This window comes from Pseudopipra pipra, chromosome 3 (genome assembly GCF_036250125.1).
Source record: "Pseudopipra pipra isolate bDixPip1 chromosome 3, bDixPip1.hap1, whole genome shotgun sequence".
Lineage (NCBI taxonomy): Eukaryota > Metazoa > Chordata > Aves > Passeriformes > Pipridae > Pseudopipra > Pseudopipra pipra.
In genome coordinates this window covers 12830092-12852806 of record NC_087551.1, presented here as the reverse complement: position 1 = coordinate 12852806, position 22715 = coordinate 12830092, and the positions used below count along the sequence as shown (strand labels likewise).

At 44.2% G+C, this 22715-nt stretch overlaps 2 protein-coding genes across 2 annotated transcripts; both read right to left on the bottom strand.

Annotated features, from left to right (window-relative positions):
* Positions 1 to 152: 152 nt before the first annotated feature.
* Positions 153 to 19043, bottom strand: DTD1 (D-aminoacyl-tRNA deacylase 1). The gene is made up of 6 exons (XM_064647914.1): positions 18912 to 19043; positions 16576 to 16666; positions 14152 to 14387; positions 8753 to 8850; positions 2540 to 2716; positions 153 to 746 (listed from the first exon to the last, which is right to left on the bottom strand). Exons 1-5 carry the CDS (start codon positions 18952 to 18954, stop codon positions 2561 to 2563), a joined length of 624 nt encoding a protein of 207 aa, XP_064503984.1. The 5' UTR covers positions 18955 to 19043; the 3' UTR covers positions 153 to 746; positions 2540 to 2560.
* Positions 19044 to 20570: 1527 nt separating this feature from the next.
* SMIM26 (small integral membrane protein 26) lies at positions 20571 to 22518 on the bottom strand. Its single transcript, XM_064647915.1, has 2 exons — positions 22348 to 22518; positions 20571 to 21232 (listed from the first exon to the last, which is right to left on the bottom strand). Exons 1-2 carry the CDS (start codon positions 22475 to 22477, stop codon positions 21048 to 21050), a joined length of 315 nt encoding a protein of 104 aa, XP_064503985.1. The 5' UTR covers positions 22478 to 22518; the 3' UTR covers positions 20571 to 21047.
* Positions 22519 to 22715: the final 197 nt, after the last annotated feature.

Here is a 22715-nt window from a genome sequence, read left to right as displayed (position 1 = left end):
CAGGCCAGCAATCTTCCAAACTTCCACAGAAGAAGTGGATGAGTTGGAACAGTAGATGTTCCTTGGCCTGTAACTTTAGCTCTGTCCCCCACTCTGTTACACACAGCTGTATCTCAGGGAATGCAGTACACAAACACCAACAGGCACTCAGCTAGCATCATTTGTTTAATAAAGTCTTTTCTGTCTTTAAAAAAGTTTACAGGACACATGTGTTCCACATGATAAAACTACTAGCAGCTGATCTTTCCTTGTAATAACTTAATCCATGCAGAAAGACTGGACTGCCTACCTTGGAGTTAACAGCAGCTAACAACTGACCAAAACCACACAGATCTACACACTGACATGGATACAGGTAGCACGTGACACAGTAGGATGAGAATCAATATACAAGCCTTGGAGAATTTTCAGAATTCAAGTGCAAGTTTAAGGAAAACCCCTGATTTATTTTTTTAAATGGAGCTTATGTACTGAATATTCTGCTACAATCTGCCTACAGTCACCCTTTATTCAGCAGTCATGTGAAAACACATACACAAAAATGTTAGAAGTCCCTTTCACTACTGATACTACACATTAACAACTAACTCTGATAGCACTGCTTTGGTTGTTTCAATACAGAATGATAGGTTTCTAATGTCTTCTGTTTTCCCATTTTCCATCCTTTTCCAAAGTCGTTGAAGAGTGTTGCTGAGGTGAATATTGTGTTTTTCTTCAAGAATCCACTGTTGCTTTTGTATAAGAAACTGTGGAAGGCAAACAAACAGGAACATTACTATAGCTAGAGTAGCAATGCAGTAGGATTCCTTCAAATCCCAAAGAGAAAAGTATCTTTACTTATTGTCACAGCATGAAAATTAACACTAGGTTATTTGTTTATCACATTTTAGAAACATTCAGCTCCTTAAAAATTCAAATGTTATTGGAAAGACTGGACTGACCAAAGCACTCTAGAAGGTCTACAAACTTGTGCTGTCTAAAATGTTCTTATTTCAGCACACAACCTGGAAACAGGGGGCAGAAAACTTGTATCCCTGTAGCACAGCAGCAAGGCCAACAGTTGTTGAGAAATAATAGTAGATCATCACTTCATTTTCTAAGAGCACATTTTTCTTCCCAATGTGCCTGCTCATCTCCAGGATCAAAAGAGGAAGATGCAACAAACATAGAGGCAAAAAGAGCAGAACTCCTGTGATCCTAGCTGTTGTACCATATGACAATCCACTTCTGACTGCAACTCAATTAAAAACAGAGCCATTTCACACCAATCTTGAAGCCGCTCTTCATGAGGCCAGGACTTGAGAACTTCTTTGATCCCTTTGCAAGGTAAATCTAAAACAAATTTCCAGAAATCTATTCAATGCCTTAGGCAAATTGATTTGTATTAGTACCCCTTCTGTAGAACAGAAATAATCCCCTAATGTCTGACCACTAGGGAAATTAATAGATTAAAAAAAAAAAAAAGAAAAAAAAAGAAAGAAAAAAAGAAAGAAAAGAAAGTAACTTTGGGAGCAATGTGTGATGCTGAATAGTATCAGCCAGACTGAACTCTAGGGACAGGAAAATGAGAGAAAGGTTAAACCTCGATTTGGCAAAGCTGTTAGTAATTAAACTGCACAGCTGGCTCAGGGCTACAGTGTGCAGATGAGGTTAATAATACTTTCTTGAGAGCTTAGACATGTTTGAAAAGTCAAAATCAGCAGTGTGGCTTTTCAGGGGCAGGGAAAGGAAGGTAATGAAAGCTGCATCCTGAAGACTTAAAACTGACAGGAAGAGTATGATAAATACATATCTACATAGGCAGATAATCCATGGCAAAGGAATTGCATCTATATTCAGTCTAATTCCATTCACTCATGTCCAGGTGTACCCTGCTGGTCAAGTGCCTGAAGGGAGAGAAGATCTGCTGCCAAACTCCAGCAGCAAGTCTGGCTCTCAATGCCTGGCCTCATGTCCTTATTAGATGGTGAAGGTATATGAAATAGCCTGTTACCAAGTCATTCTGGGAAAGAACAAACCCAGGATGGATGGGTAGGAACCATGACAGGAAGTTGCAGTTCTGGCCTGTCTCCAACTTCTGAGCGGTTTTGCACTTCCACTGCCAGGGACCATGTGTTATTTGGGCACTACAAATGGTGGGGGCTGTTCCAGAATGACCTGCCTGCTAGGTGAAGAGAGAAATATAACTCTGTATCTCCACTCTGAAGAATACAAAGCAGGATTCTGAGTTATATCACTGCTGTATTATAAGATCAAATTCCTAAATTTCCTGAGTCAACCTGGAAACAATCATGGCTGGGCCAGACTCACAGACACACCTCCAGCCAATCACACAGCTGGGAAGAGATTTTCACCTACTCCTACATTCTGGTGTGTGACTGCAGACAGAAGCAGAGGTTACCCACTAGCAAGTATCAGAATTTCACCTTTCAGCACTTCTAATGCAGCTCTCTGCATGTGCTGCTTCAGTAAGACACACAGGGTTTAGAGACTGCCAAGCAGGAGGCCACAGCTTTACAGAGGAGAGGAAAAGCCAAACCTGAGGCCTGCTTTGGATGAGCTAAGGCTCTCTTTCCGAAGACACATCTCCTTCTGCTCCACTGCTGGCGCTGGGGTCATCCTTGTTTCGGGGGGCATTTCTCTCTCTACTTGACTCAGAGGGCACCTTAGTTCTGGTCTTCTCTTTTCTTTGTTGCTGTTTTTCAAGTTTTGTCAGCTAGTCACAAAACAAGGAGAAAACACTTCATGCAACAAAACCATTCCAGATGTCTATTTATAAAAAATCATAAATGCGAGCATTTGTATAAAACTTGCAATTTGGATTCACGTCACCAATACATATATCAACAAAACAGGAAAGAAAAAAAAAGCTGAAGACTAGGATTTCCAGAAATTTAGAGAAGACAGTGAATTATCACCATACACTAACACAATCATCCCAGAGCATAAAAGAGAAGTGCACATATTCAAAGAACTACCCTCACTTTTCCAGGGTTCCTTCTTTGTCCAACACAATCTATAAACGTGGAAAACAGTAAAACACAAGGACCACAAGAGAGAGCTGGATTCCACCAAACTTCTGTTTTGAGCTTTAAGTGGTGGTTTTGTAGTTTCAAAGATGCTGACAACAGATGTGTCCCAAGTTTGGCCATCCAGCACACAAGAATAAATTCATTTTATTATTTATTCAGAGAAAGATCCATGTGAGCTTTAGTATCACCTAGGATATACAATAACCATGTGAAATCAAAAACAAAGACAAAACCCTCAGCTAACTCTACCTTGCCACCTCTCAGTAGAAATGCTTTCAAATACTACTAAGAGTCAAGCTAAGTTGCCCACAGCTGTCACTTCATCTCTTTCTGATTTTTCAGAGAAGTAAATTTTGGGGATGCTACATACTGATAGCTACTTAAATCATCACACTTTGCACAATTTATCTGTGTGGATTTCTATAATCTACTGATTTTCTTTTTAACTCATTATCTGACAACACACTCATTGACAACATGAATGCTACTCTTCAACCAACAAGACTACACTGTTATGTGACATTTTTTAAGTCACAATAATAGAATAATTATGTGGAATTCATGTCTTCCTGACATTTAAAAATGTAAGTTACTTAAATGTCAGTCTTCAGAAGTTCCTTTAGTTTAAAACTAACATTTCCAAGGGGCATTACACAATTATTTACCCCTCGTATCAACCAAGAGTGAGTACACTGCTTTACTGTATGGATACAGGCAGGTTCAATAACAAAGATCTGCTACAATGCTTTCATTCTCCTTATCCTTCCCACTACAGGGTCTAGTTTCACAATAGGGTATGAAATATTACATGGTTTATTTCTTTCTGGACCATAATGGAACAATGGTCCCACAGAGATCAGTTCAGCATCTTATCAGAATATATGCATTAAACACTGAAACTGCTATGCCAATTCCAGCCAGAATTCCACAATTATTCATAATGCTTTCAAAGTTCAATGGGCTTTTTTTCTGAGTTGTCACCACGTCACCTCCCCAGGCACCCTGTAAAACCTCATCTTGCTCCATTTCTGTCTGGCTACTTCTATTAGCCACAAATTCCTACAAATAAATACAAAGTACATCTCCCTAGTCTCCCCCAAAACACGATATACACTTACAAAGCATTCTGGGCACAACTAAACTAATCTCAGCAATAATCCCAATAAACTTCATCAAGACAGCACAGAAATTTGCTACACTCTTAGCCCTTGGATAATTACATTTACCTCTGTAATTATGCAAATGGTTGTATGCAAGTCCAAAAAGAATTACCCAAAATTGCTTCCCCAGTTAAGGCCAGAAACTACAATGCTTGCGATTTGTTAGTACAAATGTTTGTTAGAATATTAGGGAAAATCCTTCTGTTTTCTGCATCACAGCCAAGAGTGAAGAGAAATATCTGATCTCCCCTCATTCTCCAAGACTGTGTAAGAAATGTAGTCACTATTACTGAACTCAGTACAGAATCATCGCATATTGACCTTTTTCCCTTTTATGCCTTTTTGTTTTCACATTTCTTATCCAGTTTCTAATCCCTGGATTTGTTTTGACTTCCAAGCAAAATTTCTTGTACATCTGACTTACTAAAAAGATGTTTTAAGAGCTCAATTAAATGCCAGCAATTTTTGACTTTTTTACTTTTCCATTCACACATCCAAAATTCAAAAAAAAATCACAAATCTTCAGTAAAGGCTCAGCAATCACTAGTGTCTACTGGTGTAAGAATCTTCTGATTTACTTCATACTTTCAAATAATTTGCTTACTATTAAATCAGATCACAATGAAACTGAGCAATTCACAACAAACTAAACTCTAGTTGCTTCCCCTGCTTACTAGGGTTTCACAAACAGCTGTGATACTCTCTTTCTTATTTGCATATATATAGATTCACACATCTTATATATGTTATATATACCCATATACATATTTATTGTACAAGGAAGACACATTTATTTTAATTTTTTTATTAATCTGTAATTTATTTATATCCCACTAGCACAAGGAATAAATAATATACATTTGAATTAATTATTTTTATTAATTTTATTAATTACATTGCAAATGAATTATAAATTTCAGATTACCAATTACAAACACAGACAATTGCTCAGACAAAAAGAGGTATTTCACTGCCACATTCAATGACATAAAAGAGCTATTCATCAGCAATTATGTGTCTAATTTCTTTTGGCTAACATCATATTAAACACTGCAGGATGGTTCAGTCATCTCTTCTGGCTAAAACAAAAAGCAAGAACATAAAAACTACACCATCCCTAAGACTTAGTTCCCATGCTACAGGGAAATCAACAGACTATATAACAGCAAAAAAAAAAAATGCCACGGGTAGGGAAGAGGAAAGAGAATGACAATTTAAACTGGCTCTTCCTCATCACATCTTGTATGATGGGTAAGTCAATGGTACACATGTAAAACAGTATCAGGAAAGGATGCCTCAGAGCATCAGAAACAGCAGTGCCTCTGACTGTGCGTTAAGGTCTCAATATGAGCTAGAACAGATACCCAGTAACAGTTAAAAGTGCTGCCAGTTTTCAAGTAATAGGGTTCTTTGAAACATGGTGTAGATCAAACTCTCAGTGCGTCCAAAGCACACAGGGCTGGATTCCTTTATCAATGTCTCTGCCACTGTAAAAGCTCACCCATTTCTGTGACAGCCAAGAATCCCCCAGACCAGGACAAGCAATGAGCTGGAACCCAAGGGGGCTCATGAAATGTGCATGGGCAACACACTGCAGAAGGTAGGAGAGCAAACTTTACTCTTACTCTCACTGCAGACTGTCCAGTACCCACTCAGATACCCATACAAGGACTCTGACCTTTACACAGGCTTTAGGAATGCACTCAGTAAGTAGATCCTTGGTGTATCCTTACCCTAGGACAAGTAACAGTGTTCTAAGCACATCCTGCACAAGAAGCCTCATCTCTGCTGATGAAATGAGTTTTAAGGCGGAATGGAAGCCAATCAGCAAGCGAGACTGAAGCAGAATCAGACACTCATACTAAACAAAGATTTCATGCCAGAGAAAGTTTGAAAACCAGCATCCTTCCCTTACTTCTGTCCATGTTGTGGCCACCAGGAAGGTGCTGTCAGATGGGTAAAGCAGGCAGCCTTGAACTGTGAAAGCAAAATCCTTACACAAGCCAACATTCCCCAAGAAAGAAATGGAATCTTGAAGAATCCTGCACACCTTGGTGATTCCTCTTGGGTTATTTAACACCTACACACAGAGCAGTGGGGTAAAAGCTCTCTGAATCCTCTCCATTTCAGTCAGAAACTGCACTGTGCCATCCTTTGGGGATCCACCCACCCTTAGGTCAATGATTCCCACTGACTGCTTCAGCAAAAAAGATTGCTCACCAGTTTTGCTCTAGAGACCATGACGCCATGGGCTCCATCTCATATTCACAGGCAGCAGGACACAATGCTGCTCTCCATCTTGCCACTATGCGGTCAACTGCAGGCTACAATAAAAGCTGCTACACAAGGGATATGGCACCTGCACCTGAGACAGAGCCCTGCAAGAGCATGGAGAACTGTGCAGAACACATTGCCTGATGGTATGGAGGGACCATGTCCTTTCCTATTCCACAAAGAGTTGTAGTGGCAAAATCAGAGGGTTGATACCACCACAAGTACCACAACTAAACCTCAACCTTAACAAGTCATAAACATGGCACCTGAAAACACGGGGCCATAACCCTCTTGATGGTTAACGGACAGTTCAAAGGGGACATCAAAGCACTCTGTTTCTCTGCCAACCTAGCTTTCTGCAGACTATTTCCCAGGCAAATCAGGCAGCAGCTCAATTCCCCCAAGTGGGAATGTGGGTGCCTGAATCTACAAGTAGTTCTCACTCCAAAAACAGAGCTACTGCTGCTAATTATGCACAGTTTGGCCTGAGAACTCATGCTAAAACTGTGAGGGTACAGAAAGAAAGACCGGAAACAGAAGAACTACTACTTTACAATCTTGCTCCACTTCCCCTCCTGAGGAAGCTGTAGTGAGCAATGAGGTCAACCCTCAGCCTCCTTTTCTCCAGACAAACGTAGAGTTCTTTGCTGCTCCACACAGGACATTCCTTGCAGCCCTTTCACCAGCTTTGTTGCCTTCCTCTGGATGTATTCAAGTACCTGAACAACCTTCTTGAATCATGGGGCACAGAACTACACATAACACTCAAGGTGAGTCTGCAACAATGCTAATTACAGCTAATCACCTCTTTAGACTGGCTGTTTAAATTTGATACACCCCAGGATGGGGTTTGCCCTCTTGGCTGCTCAGGCACACACTGCTGACTCCTACTGAGCCTGCTACGGGCTAGCCCGTCACACCAGATCCTTTTTGGAGAGCTGTTCTCCAGCCACCCCTCTCCCAGTTTATGTTTTTGCCCAGCACTGTTCTGTCTCAGCTGCAGAATCCAGCATTTGGCCCAGCTAAATGTCATGCCACCGATGACTGCCCAATGCTCCAAACTATTTAGATCCTTCTGCAAGGCCTCTTGTCCTACAAGAGAGTCAAGAGCACTTCCCAGTCTGGTATCATCAGCAAATCTGCTAATGGTGCATTCAGCTCCTGCATCCAGACTGATAAATATATTGAACAGAAGGGGTACCAAAATTAAGCCCTGAGGAACACTGCCGGTGGCTGATCGTCAGCCAGCGGTAGCCCCACTGACTACAACCCTTTGAGCCCTGCCCTTCAGCCAGTTCTTCACTGTGTATCTGATTATTTCACAGCTGGAGGACTTGTTGAGAAGAATGCTGTGAGAGACAGTATCAAAAGCCTTACCAAAATCCAGAAAAACTAAATCCACCACCTACCCTTCCTCCACTATGCAGGTGACCTTATTGTAGAAGGGTATCAAATCAGTTGGACAGGACTTTCCCTTCTGAATCCATGTTGACTCTGCCTGATGACTGCATTGTTCTTTAAATGCCTTTCAACAGCACCCAGTATGATCTTCTCCATAATTTTTCCAGGTACTGAGGTTAGATTAACTAAATTGTAGTTTCCTAGTTCTTCCCTGGTGTCCTTCTTATAAACTGCAGTAACAATTTTAACAAGGTTAAGTGAAACGTTATACAAATAAGATCGGTGTGGCCTTGCTGAGGCACAGTTGGTAATAACAAGCCCTCCCCCTTCTCTTTCAGCCTGGAAAAGTCACTGTTGTGTTTAGAAGATGAGAAAACCTCATTACTGCATTTGGTTTGCAGCATAACTTGTGCTGTTCCTAAGAAGAGCTAACTCTCCTCTCCGCTCCAGACTTAAATTTGGGACTTAAATTGCTGTTCCTTTTTTTCTGACAAAGAGGCATGTCTCCAGTTCCATCCAATCACCCACATGCACAAGCTCCTACATGGCAAGAAACTTCACTAAAAGCTGGCAGGGGTGGTTGTCCAGACACATTAAAAACATCATTAATGAGTCATGATTAAACAGCAGCTTTAATGATGAGGAGGAATAAATTGTAAAAAGTTTTTTTGCATTACACATGCACAACCTTTACCAGGACAGCAGGCAGCTATCAACAGGCCAGGGAACTGAAGAAAACAATGAAATTATTTACTTTTCAGAGGCTGCATAGGAAGGACGAGGTCCTTGTGTCTAAGGAAAGCTATACTGCTTCATAACAAGAATGCTACAAATCTGCAAAGGATATACATCACTCTTTCCAGACAGACCTTCTGGGTCACTTACCTGTTTAGGGTCAACAGTGGCAGCTGGGGACTCCAGTTCTATTGTTACAGGACCATCGTTCTGGATGTGTACCTGCATGTAGGCACCAAACTTGCCATCTGAAAAGGGAAGAGACAAGAAGTGCTGAGAGCCCTTGGAAGGATAACACGTACCCAAGTGTTTACCAAATGTGCTACCAAAAAAAAAATAAAAATACATGAAAGGACTAACAAACTGCAGAAAGCTACTAAGGAAATAACAGTGTATGTGCACCCAGCTATGTAGTCTGGCATTCAGAGATGATAAATACACAGCTAAGTATAGAAACATCCACAAAACAAACCAAGTCTACAGATAATCAAGGTGCTCACAGTTCAGGATAGGGGGATAGTTCTCACAGTCAGGAGATGAAATTTTAAAGGATGTAACAGCTAAGCCTAAGGATCCAGTCCAACTAACCAGCTGATGTTTTGAAGAAACTTTATACATAGGCAAAAGATAAAAGCCTGTTCTGAAGCATTTGTCATTGAATACTCTAGAGCAAGGAACACTGATGTGCAGCTCAGTCCCAATCTGCTACAGCCATTTCTACATTCCTGCTTGCAACATAGGTTGTTCTTTGACAGAGTTTGGCAAGAAAAGGTGGAAAAAAAGACACTGCCTACTCCTTCAACCTTGCTGACTTCAGAGGAATACACTTGCGAAATCACAAATGTCTATGTCATTTGTCATCAATGGCATTTATTAGCATACCAGCTGAGGCACAGACCAGATTCTTTGTAAGCATTTGAGAAGGTTCTATGATGACAGAGCTATGACATTTTTATCTTGTATAGTTTAGAAAGGCCATCCTGTTGTATGCTGTCTTCTCCACACATCTCATTTTTCTTTGTCCAAACTTCGTTGCTTCATTTTTTCTAGTCTAGCTCTCTACTCCTCAAACTCAACCCACCCCTGGCTGAGCCTATTCTGCTCACTACCACATATTCTCTTCTACTGTCCTGCACACCTGAGCAGCCTTTATAGACTTTCCTGCAGGGACAGCAACAAGAAGAGATGTTCCCGTATCACTACAAATGCATGGAAGAGAAAAAAAGTGTACTGCAGCAAACTGACAGCAGTTATCCAAAGACTGGAGCAGTCTCACTTACTGGGAAGGCAGGCCTGGAGTCAGCTCAGCAACCCAACCAAAACAACTTCCAGTACCACCTTGGACAGTGAGCAAGAACATGCTAAAAGCCATATAGGCTCAAACTTCAGTGACACAACCACCACTGGGAATATTTACATGAGATTTTGTATAGCTACACAGCACACCTGTTGCTTTCCACAGCAAGAGGTGATGTCCCTGACTGAAGAGAGATCAAGCTATTCTGATTTTTCACAGACATGTTACTGGGGACAAAGAGCTCTCAGAGAGTTCCCAGTGTTTCCCTGTCACATCCTCTAAGTCAGACAGAAGTCTGATATTTGCTTAAAAGAAAAAGGAAAAAGAAAAGGCATGTTCAGGCCTGTCCAACACGTATGGGCCATATCACAATCAATCTACCACCCAACTGCTTTTCCAAAAGCTGTATGCCACAAGGCACCCTATGAACTAGAGATACAAGCTCTGGCAAAGCCAAAAATCATAGCACTGTACAGAAGTCTGCTGCCAATATTTCAGCAGCCAAGGAAAAGGTTCTGGACTGATCACTGAAGAGTCACAGCAACATAAATGCCAATGGAAGGGGGAGTAAGAGCATGATTTGAGGGATTTGTTTTATTAAAAGACATGTAATTTACTGCATAATTTTACCAGCTGCTGTCCTCAGATGTTTTGCCCCATAGAGGACATGGCTGAAAAGAATGCATGGCTCCTGCACACTCTGTGCTTTCCTCATGGGATGCTTCTGGATTTCTGTTCTGGCAGCTCTCTTACACAACAAAACCAGGTTCCAGTGGTCCCTTGATTCCCACAGCTCTTTTCAAGAAGTGACCTCACTGTAATACAGCTTTTTGTTCTGCAGCTTTTGGGTCTGATCTTGCCTGAAATAACACAGTAAAGATAAAACCTAGTTTCAACACTTCTTCTTAAATCAATGCCTAACTCCTCCTTAGGAAGACAACTTTTTCAGCAGAATCTCCCCCAGCGTTGGCTGTCTGCCTCAAATACATGCTCCTGCATTCCTTCCCTTGTCCACTGTTGTGTCAGTATGTGGCAATTCATATAACCTTTCAGAGGGGGGGCATCTCTTATTTGTGCATTATGGTTTCCTGAAGAGGTAAGTTGGGAGACAGCCTAACTCCTCTAAATCAGACTGACATCTGTGGAAACACTGGATGTTGCATTCAGCTAAAAGCACATGGGGGGAACACATCACTTCTGCAGCACTCAGGCAGACAGGATGCAAAGTTCTGCCCTTGAATGCAACTTCTGAAACTCCGAGGCAGATAAATCCCACTTCTGTACAGCACTGCAAAGAAACTGAAAACATCATCTCTTTCATCTCTCTGTCCCAAGAGTTTGGATTGATTTTCACTTCTCAGTCAGAAGGAGAGGAGGAGAAAGAATCCATCCTCCTTGCATATTGCTTGTTACCCCAGCAACTTCAGGTAGATTTATCATATGACCCTGAACTGTCCATGGGAGACAGTAATAACTTACCCTTAAAAACACTATTTCTTTTCATGCTTTTTATACAATAATGCACTTCAATGTAGTAAATCTTTCCCCACTTTTAAGACTCCTTGACTGATAAATTCACCTTACAACATCTTCTGCAATAAAACAGGATCCTGGAATTATAATTAGTGTCAAGTTTATTCTGCTGGACACCCATCTCTCCAAATTCCTTGTCTCTAAAAATCAGGCATGCATACCTTCCTCAGAGGTAAAGAAGATCTTTATCTATGGTGAGTCAGAGAGGCCACATCTGAGATGTAAAAACTTGAAAAAGAGATATAATTTACTTTCAGAATATTTTTGAACCTATCTCAAGCCTTATGACCCAAAAACCTCACACTGGTTTTATTCAGGAGTTACTTCTAAGCTTGTCTACTTAGAAAGTTATTTTTAATTAACACCATGCGAATATCCTTGCTCCAGATAAGAACACTTATTCTGAAGTGACAACACTTACAAAGGGAATTTAATCAAGGAGAATAATTCTGCTTTCAACTTGTACCAAACCTTAATCTGACTTAAACTCTTCCTTGTGGAACAACCCTCTCATATTTACTGGGATATTACTACTGAAGGAGCATGACATTTCACACTCTTTGCCACGCTAATCCTTACTGCCTCAGAACACTAAATGCACATGCAAGGCAGAGAGCAAAGGCCCTGACACATAACCTCTTCCAAGATTTTGTTTGTCAAATGTTCCACTGCTCTGGGTGTGAAAGAATGGTTTGTGTTTCTCTTTACTTTCCATTCTGAGCTCCTAGCTGGCAAGCTCCAGACAGACCAGATAACAGACAGAGGAGCTGCCTGCCCAGCATCTCTAAGTGGCACACATAGCAGCCTAACTTCCAACAGCCAAATTATCTACCGAGAAAAAATAGGAACCAGAAAACACAGGGCTCTTAGGCAACAGGACACGACATTTATTGATCTATCTTTGCCTCAGTTACACAAATTCCAATTTCAGTGACTACATTACTCCTCTAAAACGCATTAAGCAATTTGTAAGATCAAAGGGAAGGACACCTAAAGCAACCCAGAGAACCAAACTCTAATCTCCCAATAACTACAACTGTGTGTATGTAGGGGAAATACATGAGTAGAGATTTTGTAGACAGCAGCTAGAGCCTCATGCTGATACACTAAACCTATTTAACAATCCAGTCCCTCATTTACCAGAGCTCCTTCCCAGGGCCCTCCCACCACCCTTTGTAACCCAGCAGCATGTAGGACAGCCCCCAGCAAGTCAGGTTTTGATTTCCTCAGGACTTTTCCAGGACAGAATTCAGTATGTTTGCATGCCATAGTAAATCACAGATCAGGAATTACAATTTTACAAAATTATACTTCAGCTCAGGGTAACTGTAAACTCTGCTGATGCTACCACAGGACTTGGCCCACTACCTATGAAACTGCCAAACTTCATAAACTTTGCATGCACAGAAATAAATAGATAAAACAAACAAACAAAAGCACTGGCAAAGCAATTGACACAACAGAAACTTTGACCTAACAGAGTCATAACAATATAGTCTGGTACAGCTTAATAAAAAAGCAAAATCATAAGTTAACACATAGTTCCAGTGCTGCCAGCAGTTTTAAATGCATGTGTTGTCTGACACAATACCACAAGGCAGTCACTCTTATGTTTCTATGTTTTCAGTACAGAAAGAAAATGCAGAAGTTTTAGCTCTTTTTGCAGAAAGTACTGGCAAGCAAGTGCCAAAATATGGGCACTTAACAACAGTGGCTATGCATTTCAGGTATACAACTGCTATTCACTGAGAGAAGTTCAAAAAGCCGCTGTCAAATTATAAACTGATTGAAGGTACTTCAGAAACAGAGCATTTTCCAAAGCCCAAGGACAAAAAAGTAGATATACAGAGATATATCAATTTTTCCACACCTCATTTAAGTGAAAGAAGAAAGTCCATATTTGCTTTTAGTTTCCCAGGACGTAAGTGTCAACTCAATCAAATCTCACCAGAGCAAATCTTATTCTCACTAACTTGCCAGGAAGTTCTGTTACCAGTTTCTGAGGCATAGGAATGGGTCCTAACTTAGTCAGAACTCATCAAAGATAAAGATTCAAAAAGCAAATATTCTGAATTAGTTAGAAGTTTTCTATGTTACCAACTAAAAAGGATGCAGGGAAGGGGTATGAGAAATGCATTCCTTATCATGAACAAATGTTGACTGGAAGAACACATCAAGCTGCCAAAAAGAGGGACATTTTATGTGTGCATTTCAATGTGCCTCCTTGGAAAGCATTGAGATAACTACCCTAATCTTAGAGTCAATATAAAAATTAGCCTATAACTCTTTCCCCAGCTACCAGTTTTCTGTCTTTTTTTTTACTTTTTTCCTCATAACGAAAGTAAGGCTGACCATTATCCATTAACAGCCACCATTTAAAAAATAGTCTTTTCTAGGTACTTGTCTTCTGGTCAAGTGTAGCAAAAAATCAAGTCTAAATATGAAAATGGACAGAGAGAAATCAGAAAAGCAAACAGAAAAGATTAAGAACAACAATACCCAGGGAAGCCAGGCATTCTCCAGTAAAGAGAAGACTGTTGCATACGTGACATAGAGTTGAGAAAAGATAGCCTAAATCAAATACTGTTCTCAAACAACACATTACACCTCCCACTGTCGTCATTACCATTTAACAGGATGTAGAAGCAAAGTGACAGATGGAACTATCACACACTGGTGACACCTTCAAGCCTGACTCAACATATATCTCAGTCCTTACCTTTAATAAGCTCTGGCTTGTAGGCTTTTCTTAGCTGCTCTAGGAAGTTGTTATAAAAACACTCTGCCTGCTCTGTGGGCATTGCCATGTGGTAGTCAGGCTTGTTTCCTTTCAGGATGCACTGGAGGGTAAATTGGCTCACACACAACACTTCATACTGTTTATCCATCACACTTTTGGACCAGTGCTTCCCACTCTCATCTTCAAATACTCGCAAGTTCAAGATCTTTCGAACCCTAGTAGGAAAAAGATAATTCTTAAATTGTCCCATGAGGAATCAACAGGTACCATACAGAATAAGATAACAGGAAAGGCAGATGCATATTCATTCTTTCTCCCCATAACAAGATATCCCTTTGCACCTTCATTCCTAAGCCGTGGGAATCTCGTCACATTATCAGAGGCATAACCAAGAAAGCCCTTATACACCTACACAATGTTGTCAGATCATTAATCCACACCATCGTTTTATGGAGAATGGGATCAGAACTGAATAACTGCATGTTATAGAGTGACGTAAAGATGGCATAGTAAGTTAAGAAAGCTCACTCTTTAATATCTGATTTTATGTGTCACAATATTCCTTAACATGTGAACAGCTTTGGGAATTTTAATCCTCCCACCGCACTGGAAAATCCCACTTAGTATGAAATGAGATCATCCTACACTGTAGTTGTTGCCAGTCATGATTCACATATACACCTCCTGCTTTGTCACTTCCTAGCACTATTCCCAAACCAGGCCCCACAAGCCAGATGAGGGCAACACTTTTTCATCAGGAGAAGAGGAAGGCAAGGAACAGGGCAGAACTGCAGGTGGCAGTAAAGTGGTGATTTGGACTTGCTTGAATTTTGGACCCATCTTTGGCTCTAATACTCAAGAGAATAAGAGGAACTTCACAAATGGATCCTGAAAAGCAACAGGAGGACTTGCAATCCAGTCCGTGTCAGGACTTTGATTGGTAACAGGACTGCAAGCCACTCTCCTGTCTTTGGTTTCTTCTCCACATCTGCAGCATCAAGAGAGCATATCAAGTGCAAAGCATTTCAATTCCAGTCATCAGCCAGGCATTCTATATGGCACCAGAGGTGAGGCCGTTAGTATAAGATAAAGCTGAGACTTTGTTATGGTCTAGCTCCACGGCTTTGCCATCACTAAGGCACAGTCCCAAGAACCATCCTTGCCAATCTCTCTGTGTCAACAGCAAACAGAATTAACTTCTGAATGAAATAGATGGTTAAAAGCATCCACTGGAAGACCCCAGCGGAAGGCTTTAATCATCATCACTGCTCTGTTTTAATCTTAGAGGTGTTTGTTGTTTCACTTACAGGATTACTAAAGTTTCCTTTAATAGGACCTGAAAAACCTGGTTAAGCTGATTTCTTTCATTCCTTTTTCTCAGATGCTGGCTTCCTGCCCTTCCTGCAACAGTCATCCCAACAACCTGGTGTTGAGAGCACAGTCACTGTGGATCACCTGCATGTAATATTCAGAAGCATCCTCCACATTCACCAAGGTAAGGATAAGAAACAACGACAGAGCAAATGTTACACACTGAGCGAGGCAAACAGTAAGGTAAACCAATGAAGCATGTCAGAATAAAACCCCCTTCAGCTCTGCTGCAATTCTCTACAAGTTTCAAACGTTTATGTGAGATCTTTGGTGACATTCAGGTCATATCCTCAGTCACTTACTTTCTGTGCCACATCTGCTAAGGGTTGTTTTCACCATCCCTCACATTCTTCTCTCTTCACTGCTTGAGCCTTTCCTCTCCTTGACATCAGTCAGCTCCACCACCTGTTTCTTCTTTGCCTTTGTAAAGACTGAGGTCAGTCTTAGAATAATGATCTGTCTGAAGGAGACAGAAGAAGCCCCTGGAGAACTCCTTCTTGCATGTGTTTGCTGGCTGAATTACGCTATTCTGTGGCCATGGAACAGATGGCCAGAGTCAGTCCTCAAGGATGCCAAAATTGATTCATGTTTCCACACAACTAACTGACAGGAGTATCCTGCCTTTTGGAGGAACAAAACTTCTGTGCAAACTAAAATGAGAGTTTGAGGTTTCTGATAAATCCCATCCTTGAAGGATGGATTTCTTCTGGGTAAATTCATGCAGTAAAAAGGACAGACAGCTAAAAAAGGGAAATCTGAAAAACCCAACATGTTGATTCTTCCTTTTTGAGTCTGCTCTTGTTAGAAAACACAGAGACAGGGAACAGAAACAGATTTTTCTCAGTGGAACATAAACTAAGAACTAACTAAGAAATTTGTATTCAAGGTAAAATCTCAAGAGGAACTAACAGGTAAACCTGAATCTCCCAATACGAATAAACAATTTGTTTGGCTACTGCACAGGTATCAGTGATTCAGTATCGGCAATAAACAAATAAAACAGCACAAGGCAAAAGGAAATAAGCGACTTACATGTGCTCCAGCTCTCTTTGTGTATCTTCCAAAGAAATGCCCAGCAGCACACAGAGGCCTCGTCCTATTGAGCTGATCTGTTCACCACCCACTGGGGAAGGAGAGGGGGAAAAGTAAGGTTAAATGCACTGTCTTGTTTTATGACACAAGTAAGTACTGGTTTCAGCTGGAAAACTGTTCATCCACCAAACAGCATTTCCAAACCCTGCTTATCTGTGTTAAGTTTGTAGAGATTAAAGATCACATAGAAGCATTCTTTCAAAAGCTTCCCAGTGTCACTTCTTTGTGAGCTCAGGATGCTTATTCCAGCATTTAAAAACTGTTGAAAGATTTTTACTACTGCTGGATCAGCCATGCTAACCAGAGAAAAGGCAGAACTCTCTCCAAGACTTGTAAAAATTATCCACCTGGTTGATGTCACTAAGTTTCTCAAGTTCTCTACTCCACCATTCCCTTCATACTTTGTATTTGTTGTGAAAAGGTGACTTCTACCTTCTACCCTCACGAATTTTTTGAAATATGACTTTTAACAACCTGCAAATTCTGCCCTTCTAATTGGGAACACAACCCCTTTAATGACATTTACAATAAAACACAAACCATCAAAGATCTATAGCGTTTTCCTAAGAAATGTTTTAAATTATCTTAAACTGATTATCTTAATTTAAATTATGGACCGTGGTTGATCCTGAGATCACTGTAGTAAGATTAGATGCAGCCTTAAAACTGAGATAAGCACCAGTTACCCAGCCGTTAAAACTGCATCCAGGCTCATGACTGGGGAAAAAAGCTCCAAACATTCTGTAAAATGAGAGGAGATCAGGTCTCCAGCAAAAGCTGAAAGCTTGTGTCTCTGCACTAGTGGCCATATCAGGACTATTCCCAATGGGCAGAAGCAAACCAGGGGGAAAAACTCCTCACAAAGACTCTTTCCATTGGATCTGGGTATGAGTCCTCCAGCTTAGAAATCTGTTCTGCTATGTACAGCACTCTCTCCCTCAGAGAGTGACATCTCAAACTCTTCAACAGCCAGAAGCAATAGTTTAAATTATTCCCCAGGGAAGTGGCAGTAAGTCAGCAAGAACTCCAGTGCTGATGGGGACTGACCACTGTTGTGGCCGCAGTACCAGCTGTGCACAAAAGCTGTGCCCCTTACACAAACATGCTCTGTCAGTGATGACACACAAGCAGAAACTGTTTTATAGCGTGAAGGCCATTCTGCTGCACACTTCTTGACCCCTGGGCCGCACAGCAGAACTCACTGCCTCACGTGCAAACTTCTTGGGGATTTTAAGCATCTCAAGCACAGGTCCAACCAGTGCAATAGCGGGGACATTCCATCAGGACACACCATTCCAATCGGCACCAGGGCTACTGACCCAGGCAAGCAGTGCCCAGTGGCAGCAGGGACAGCACCACTGACACACACAAGCAGTGCAAAAAGGGGCACCAGGCTGCACTGCCAACGTGCTTGCAATGCTCCGAGGTGACTGTGATTGTACTGCCAATGCACAGGAGCCACAGGAGAGGGAAACTGGGATGGCACTGCCACCACATACACGCTGCATGGAGGCACCCTTGATTACAGTGCTGACACATTCGCTGGGGGAAGGTAATCACAGGCTCACTGCTGACATGCACACGCAGGACAGAGACAACTGTGACCGTTGTGCCAGCACGTGTCCATGGTGCAAGGAGGCAGATGGGATGGCTACTCTGACACACACACAGGTAACGTGGAACAGTCACCGGTTCAGTCCTGCCACGCAAGCAACCGATGCAGGTGGCTGTGGCTGTCGTGGCACACATGCAGGAGCGAGGGCTCGCAGAGGGGATGGCACTGCCAACACACACAGCGCGGCAGTGACCAGGACGGCCCCGCCAACACGGACACCAAGCCTGACAGAATTCAAGAAGCGTTTGGACAACGCTCCCAGGCACATGGTGTGACTCCTGCGTATACCCTGTGCAGGGCTAAGAGTTGGACTCGATGATCCTCGTGAGTGCCTTCCAACTCAAAATGTTCTGTGATTCTGTGAACGCAAACAAGCAATGCAAAATGACTGCGACTGTGGTATGAATACAAAGGCACTCGAGGAGGCGACTGCAGCGGGACTGCCAGCCCATGCCGGCAAGGCGAGGATGTACACAGACCTCGATACACAGACCACACACGTAACCCATGAGGGAGCTGGGCTGGGCCCCCGTGGGAGAAGCAAGCGAGCCGGCCCACGCCAAACCCACGCAGCGGGACAAGGAAAGGGGAGCGCACACATGCATACATACACACACACACACACGGCCGCCCCCAGCCCTCCCGGTTGGGGCGCACTGACCTGTGACGCTGGCCTGGGCCACCCGCTGCACGATCGCCTTCATGGCGCAGCGCGGGTCGGCGCAGAGCGGGGACAGGCGGCGGCGCCTGGCAACGGCGGCCGCTCCCTGCCCGCCGCCCGCCCGCACCGCCGCCCCGCGGCCGGGAGGTGCTACTGCAGCCCGGCGGCACACCCCCGACAGCGCCAACAGAGGCTGCTTCGAGAGCAAAGGGACAGGTGTGCGCAGGACAGGTGTGCGCAGGGCAGGTGTGCACTGACCAAGTGTGTGCAGGTGTGCACTGACCAGGTGTGCACAGGACAGGTGGGCGCAGGACAGGTGTCCGCAGGTATGCGCAGGGCAGGCATGCACAGATGGGTACAGGCATGTACAGGCCTAGTGTCTACAGGAAAGGTGTGTTTAGGGCAGGCGTGCACAGATGTACATGGGACAGGTGTGCAGAGGCGTGCACAGGACAAGTGTGCACAGGACAGGCATGCACAGGTGCGTAAAGGACAGGTATGCACAGGACAGGTGTGCACAGGTGTTCAGTGCGTAAAGGGGCTCCCTTCCTCTAAAGGGGAGTTAATGTCTGTAGGGTTTTGTGGGGGCACCTACAAAAGGGAGAAAATGCAGGTGATCAGAGCAGCACCTCTATAGCAACAGCTACAGGGACACAAGGCGGTGCCCAGAGAAATTAGTGCCTGGGAGTAGCCCTCTGGAAAAGGAGGTGGTAGGTGTAGGGACCAGAGGAGTCTATATGGAAAGGTGAGTCTGTAGGTGCATGGACTAGGTGGGGCTTGTGTTATAAAAGCTCCAATAGAATTATAGAATGGTTGGAGTTGGAAGGGACGTTAAAGATCATCTAGTCCCAATCCCGCTGCTGTGAGGCCTTTCACTAGACCAGGTTGCTCAAGGCTTTATCCAAAACCTTGCTTTGAATGCTTCCACAGTTGGGGCATCCACAACATCCCTTGGCACTGTTCCAGTGCCTCACCACCTTCCCAGTAAAGAATTTCTTCCCAATATCTACCCTAGATTTTCCCCCTTGTCCTACCACTACAGTTCCTGATGAAGAGTCCCTCTCTGGCTTCCCTGTAGGCCCCCTTCAGATACTGGAAGGATCTGGAACCTGAGGTGTGTGGGCAGAGACAGCTTTCCTTATGGCAAGATGGGAGACCTTAGAGAGACTTGTGTGGGGTAGGGCAAGGGGTGTCCTAAAAAAGCTGTAGGAAGAGCCTTGATAGAAACGGGGAGGTGGGGCAGGGGCAGGTAGAAGCCCCTACAGAAAGGAAGCTCTGCCGGTGCAGGGTCTTGGGTTAGCTCCCCCCAAAAGGGAGGCCATGTCCATAGAGACTGGAGGAAGCCTGTGGAAAAAGGAAGGGCTGAGGGTAGAGCTCTAGATAAGAGGAAGTGGAAGCTGCAGGGAGCCCCTGCAGCAATGAGGGTCAGCAGTGAGAGAAATGAGGGGAAACATCAACAGAAAATGGTGGCCAGGAGCTTGGAAAGGAGGTGATGTACATAAGGACTAGAGAAAACCCTACAGAATGAACATTAGTTATGGCCACAGAGCTAGGGGACAGTATCCTACAAGGGGGAATAGCATGTATAAGGATCAGGAAAATCCCTATAGAAACAAGAGCCTGGAGCAGAAAATTTAATAACTTTTTAACTCGCAGGAGTTGTAATTCATCCCTCATAAGCTTTTATTTGAAGGATGAGTAAGAACTCTTGTACCTGAAGCATTAAACTACACTCCTTCCCATTTACTAATCGTTCTTCAAGTATCCATTTCAGAGCTGCTCAGTTGAGAAGCCATCCCAGGTATATTCTGGATCATCCGGGTATGTCCTGCACACCAGCTGGGAAATCACACCTGGTCAGAGCATTGGTTGCAGGACACCAGGCAGCACACAGGTTCATTACCACCTCACAGGACACCTGGATGAACCCAGTTCATGTTCAGCAATTCCAATACACAGACAAAGAACAGCAGCGATCCAAGCAGACAAGAAGGTTGGCAAGTCCAGCAGAGTGGTGTCCAAGATGGAGCTGTTGCTTCAGAAATGCAAGGGACAATTTTCCAGTGGTGGTCTGACATAAGGCACTGGGATGACATTCTCAGAGCCCCAACACAATGTTCTGAGCTTTCAGGCAGCTCACGTTTCAGAAGGCGGGCTGCCACTAGAATCAAAGAATGATACCACACGTCTGAGCAGTCGAGTAAGAGGAGGCTGATCATCTCTGTATGTTACTTCTGTTCTCACTTGGAATCCGAAAGGTGTTTCCGTAGTGTATACTTCCTTACGGGGCCCTTGGTTCGTCTGAGGATCATTTTCATTCTCTAAGGAATGGGGGGAGGGTAAGAGGGGAGACAAAAGAGAGCACAGCAATAAAAATGTTTCATGCCTTCATCATGACACAACAGCAGCCACTGGGCATTCAGTCTTCTCTTCCCTTTTCCTCAAATTTTGAGGAATAGATAGCAAAGATCTGGTAACTCTGTAGTCAGAAAAAGTGATTTACTAGGGTAGGTTAGACACCTGCACTGGCACTGGACAAGAAACAGTACTACAATAGCAGCAATAACAACTGGCTTCCAAGTTACACACATTACAGCTAGCTCAAGCGGCTCAGTGCAGAGCTGACCAAAAGTTAAAGTATTGTCCAAAGGCCTCTTAAACACCGACAGGCTGGGGGTGTCGACCACCTCTCCGGGAAGCTTGTTCCACTGTCTGACCACTCTCCTGGTAGACATGCTTCCTAATGTCCAGCCTAATCTGCCCCCAGCACAGCTTTCAACCACTCCCACAATGTAAATAAAAGCAACAGTTCGGGAAGACTCTAGTCCCTGTTCCTGTGACCTGCGGTAAAGCACAAGCTTCTCCCTTCAACAGGGGATTTATCTTCCTTCAGGGTTAACCCATTCGGGCTGCCAGGGGGGGCGGGCGGACACCCGGTTCACTCACCCGGCCCAAGCAAAGGCCGCGCTCCGGCTGCCTCACAGTTGCTGATCACAACTGGGTTCTGAGCTATCACGTACTACGTGACCATGACCAGAGTACAAATGAAGCAAGTCAATCTGAAAAAAAGACTGCTGCTGTCACTTCCAGACCCAAGCGCCCCGAGGGGCGGGCGGGCTTACTGCCGGGGCAGCGCGGCGGGGGCAGCACCCGGCCCTGCTTTCCCCGGCCGAAATACGCGGCGAGCGCGGTCCCGGGGGCAATCCCGGCGCTTTCCCCTAAGACTCGTCCCCGAACAAGCCCCGCGCGCGGCCGAGCTCCCTCACGCAAGCACCGCCCCCGGACACGCCCCGCGCTGCCGGAGCGAGGCCCCCGATCGAGGCCCCCGAGCGAGGCTCCCCCTCCGCCAAACCCCACCCCTAGGCCCAGCCGCGTCACGCCTTCCCGGGGTGACCCGAGGCACCGTTCCCGGTCCCGGGGCCGCGCCAGCCCGTACCGGGGCCGCCGCCGCTCTCGGCGCCGCCGCCGCTGCCGTAGCGGCTGTAGTAGATCATCCCGCCCAGCGCCGTCCATCCGCCCAGCGAGTACAGCAGCGCTGCCCGCGCGTTCCACACGGCCACGCGCATCGCGCCCCAGTAACGCCGGCGCTCCTTGGCCGCGCCCCGCCGCCAATGGGGCGGCGCGCAGGGCGGGGACAGCGGGGAAAGGAGGAGGCATGAAACGCCCATTCTAGGGACAGCACTAAGGGGTGGTTCTCTTACCTGATTTTATTTTTCATTAATACAGTCCGCTGGTTGCCAAAAGCCACTTCTTAAGAACACGCGACATTAAAATTAAGCCAAAGACTGTCAAAATCTCTGTTGA

Excerpts from the sequence above, each read along its gene's own strand:
- DTD1 (XM_064647914.1), bottom strand. The coding sequence starts at position 18,954 with ATGAAGGCGATCGTGCAGCGGGTGGCCCAGGCCAGCGTCACAG. Across the intron at positions 14,388-16,575 it reads CAAAGAGAGCTGGAGCACAT|GGTTCGAAAGATCTTGAACT; the intron begins GTAAGTCGCTTA and ends TTTTCCTACTAG. Across the intron at positions 2,717-8,752 it reads CCACTGTTGACCCTAAACAG|CTGACAAAACTTGAAAAACA; the intron begins GTAAGTGACCCA and ends TTTTGTGACTAG.
- SMIM26 (XM_064647915.1), bottom strand. The coding sequence starts at position 22,477 with ATGCGCGTGGCCGTGTGGAACGCGCGGGCAGCGCTGCTGTACTCGCTG. Across the intron at positions 21,233-22,347 it reads CGAGAGCGGCGGCGGCCCCG|AGAATGAAAATGATCCTCAG; the intron begins GTACGGGCTGGC and ends CCCATTCCTTAG.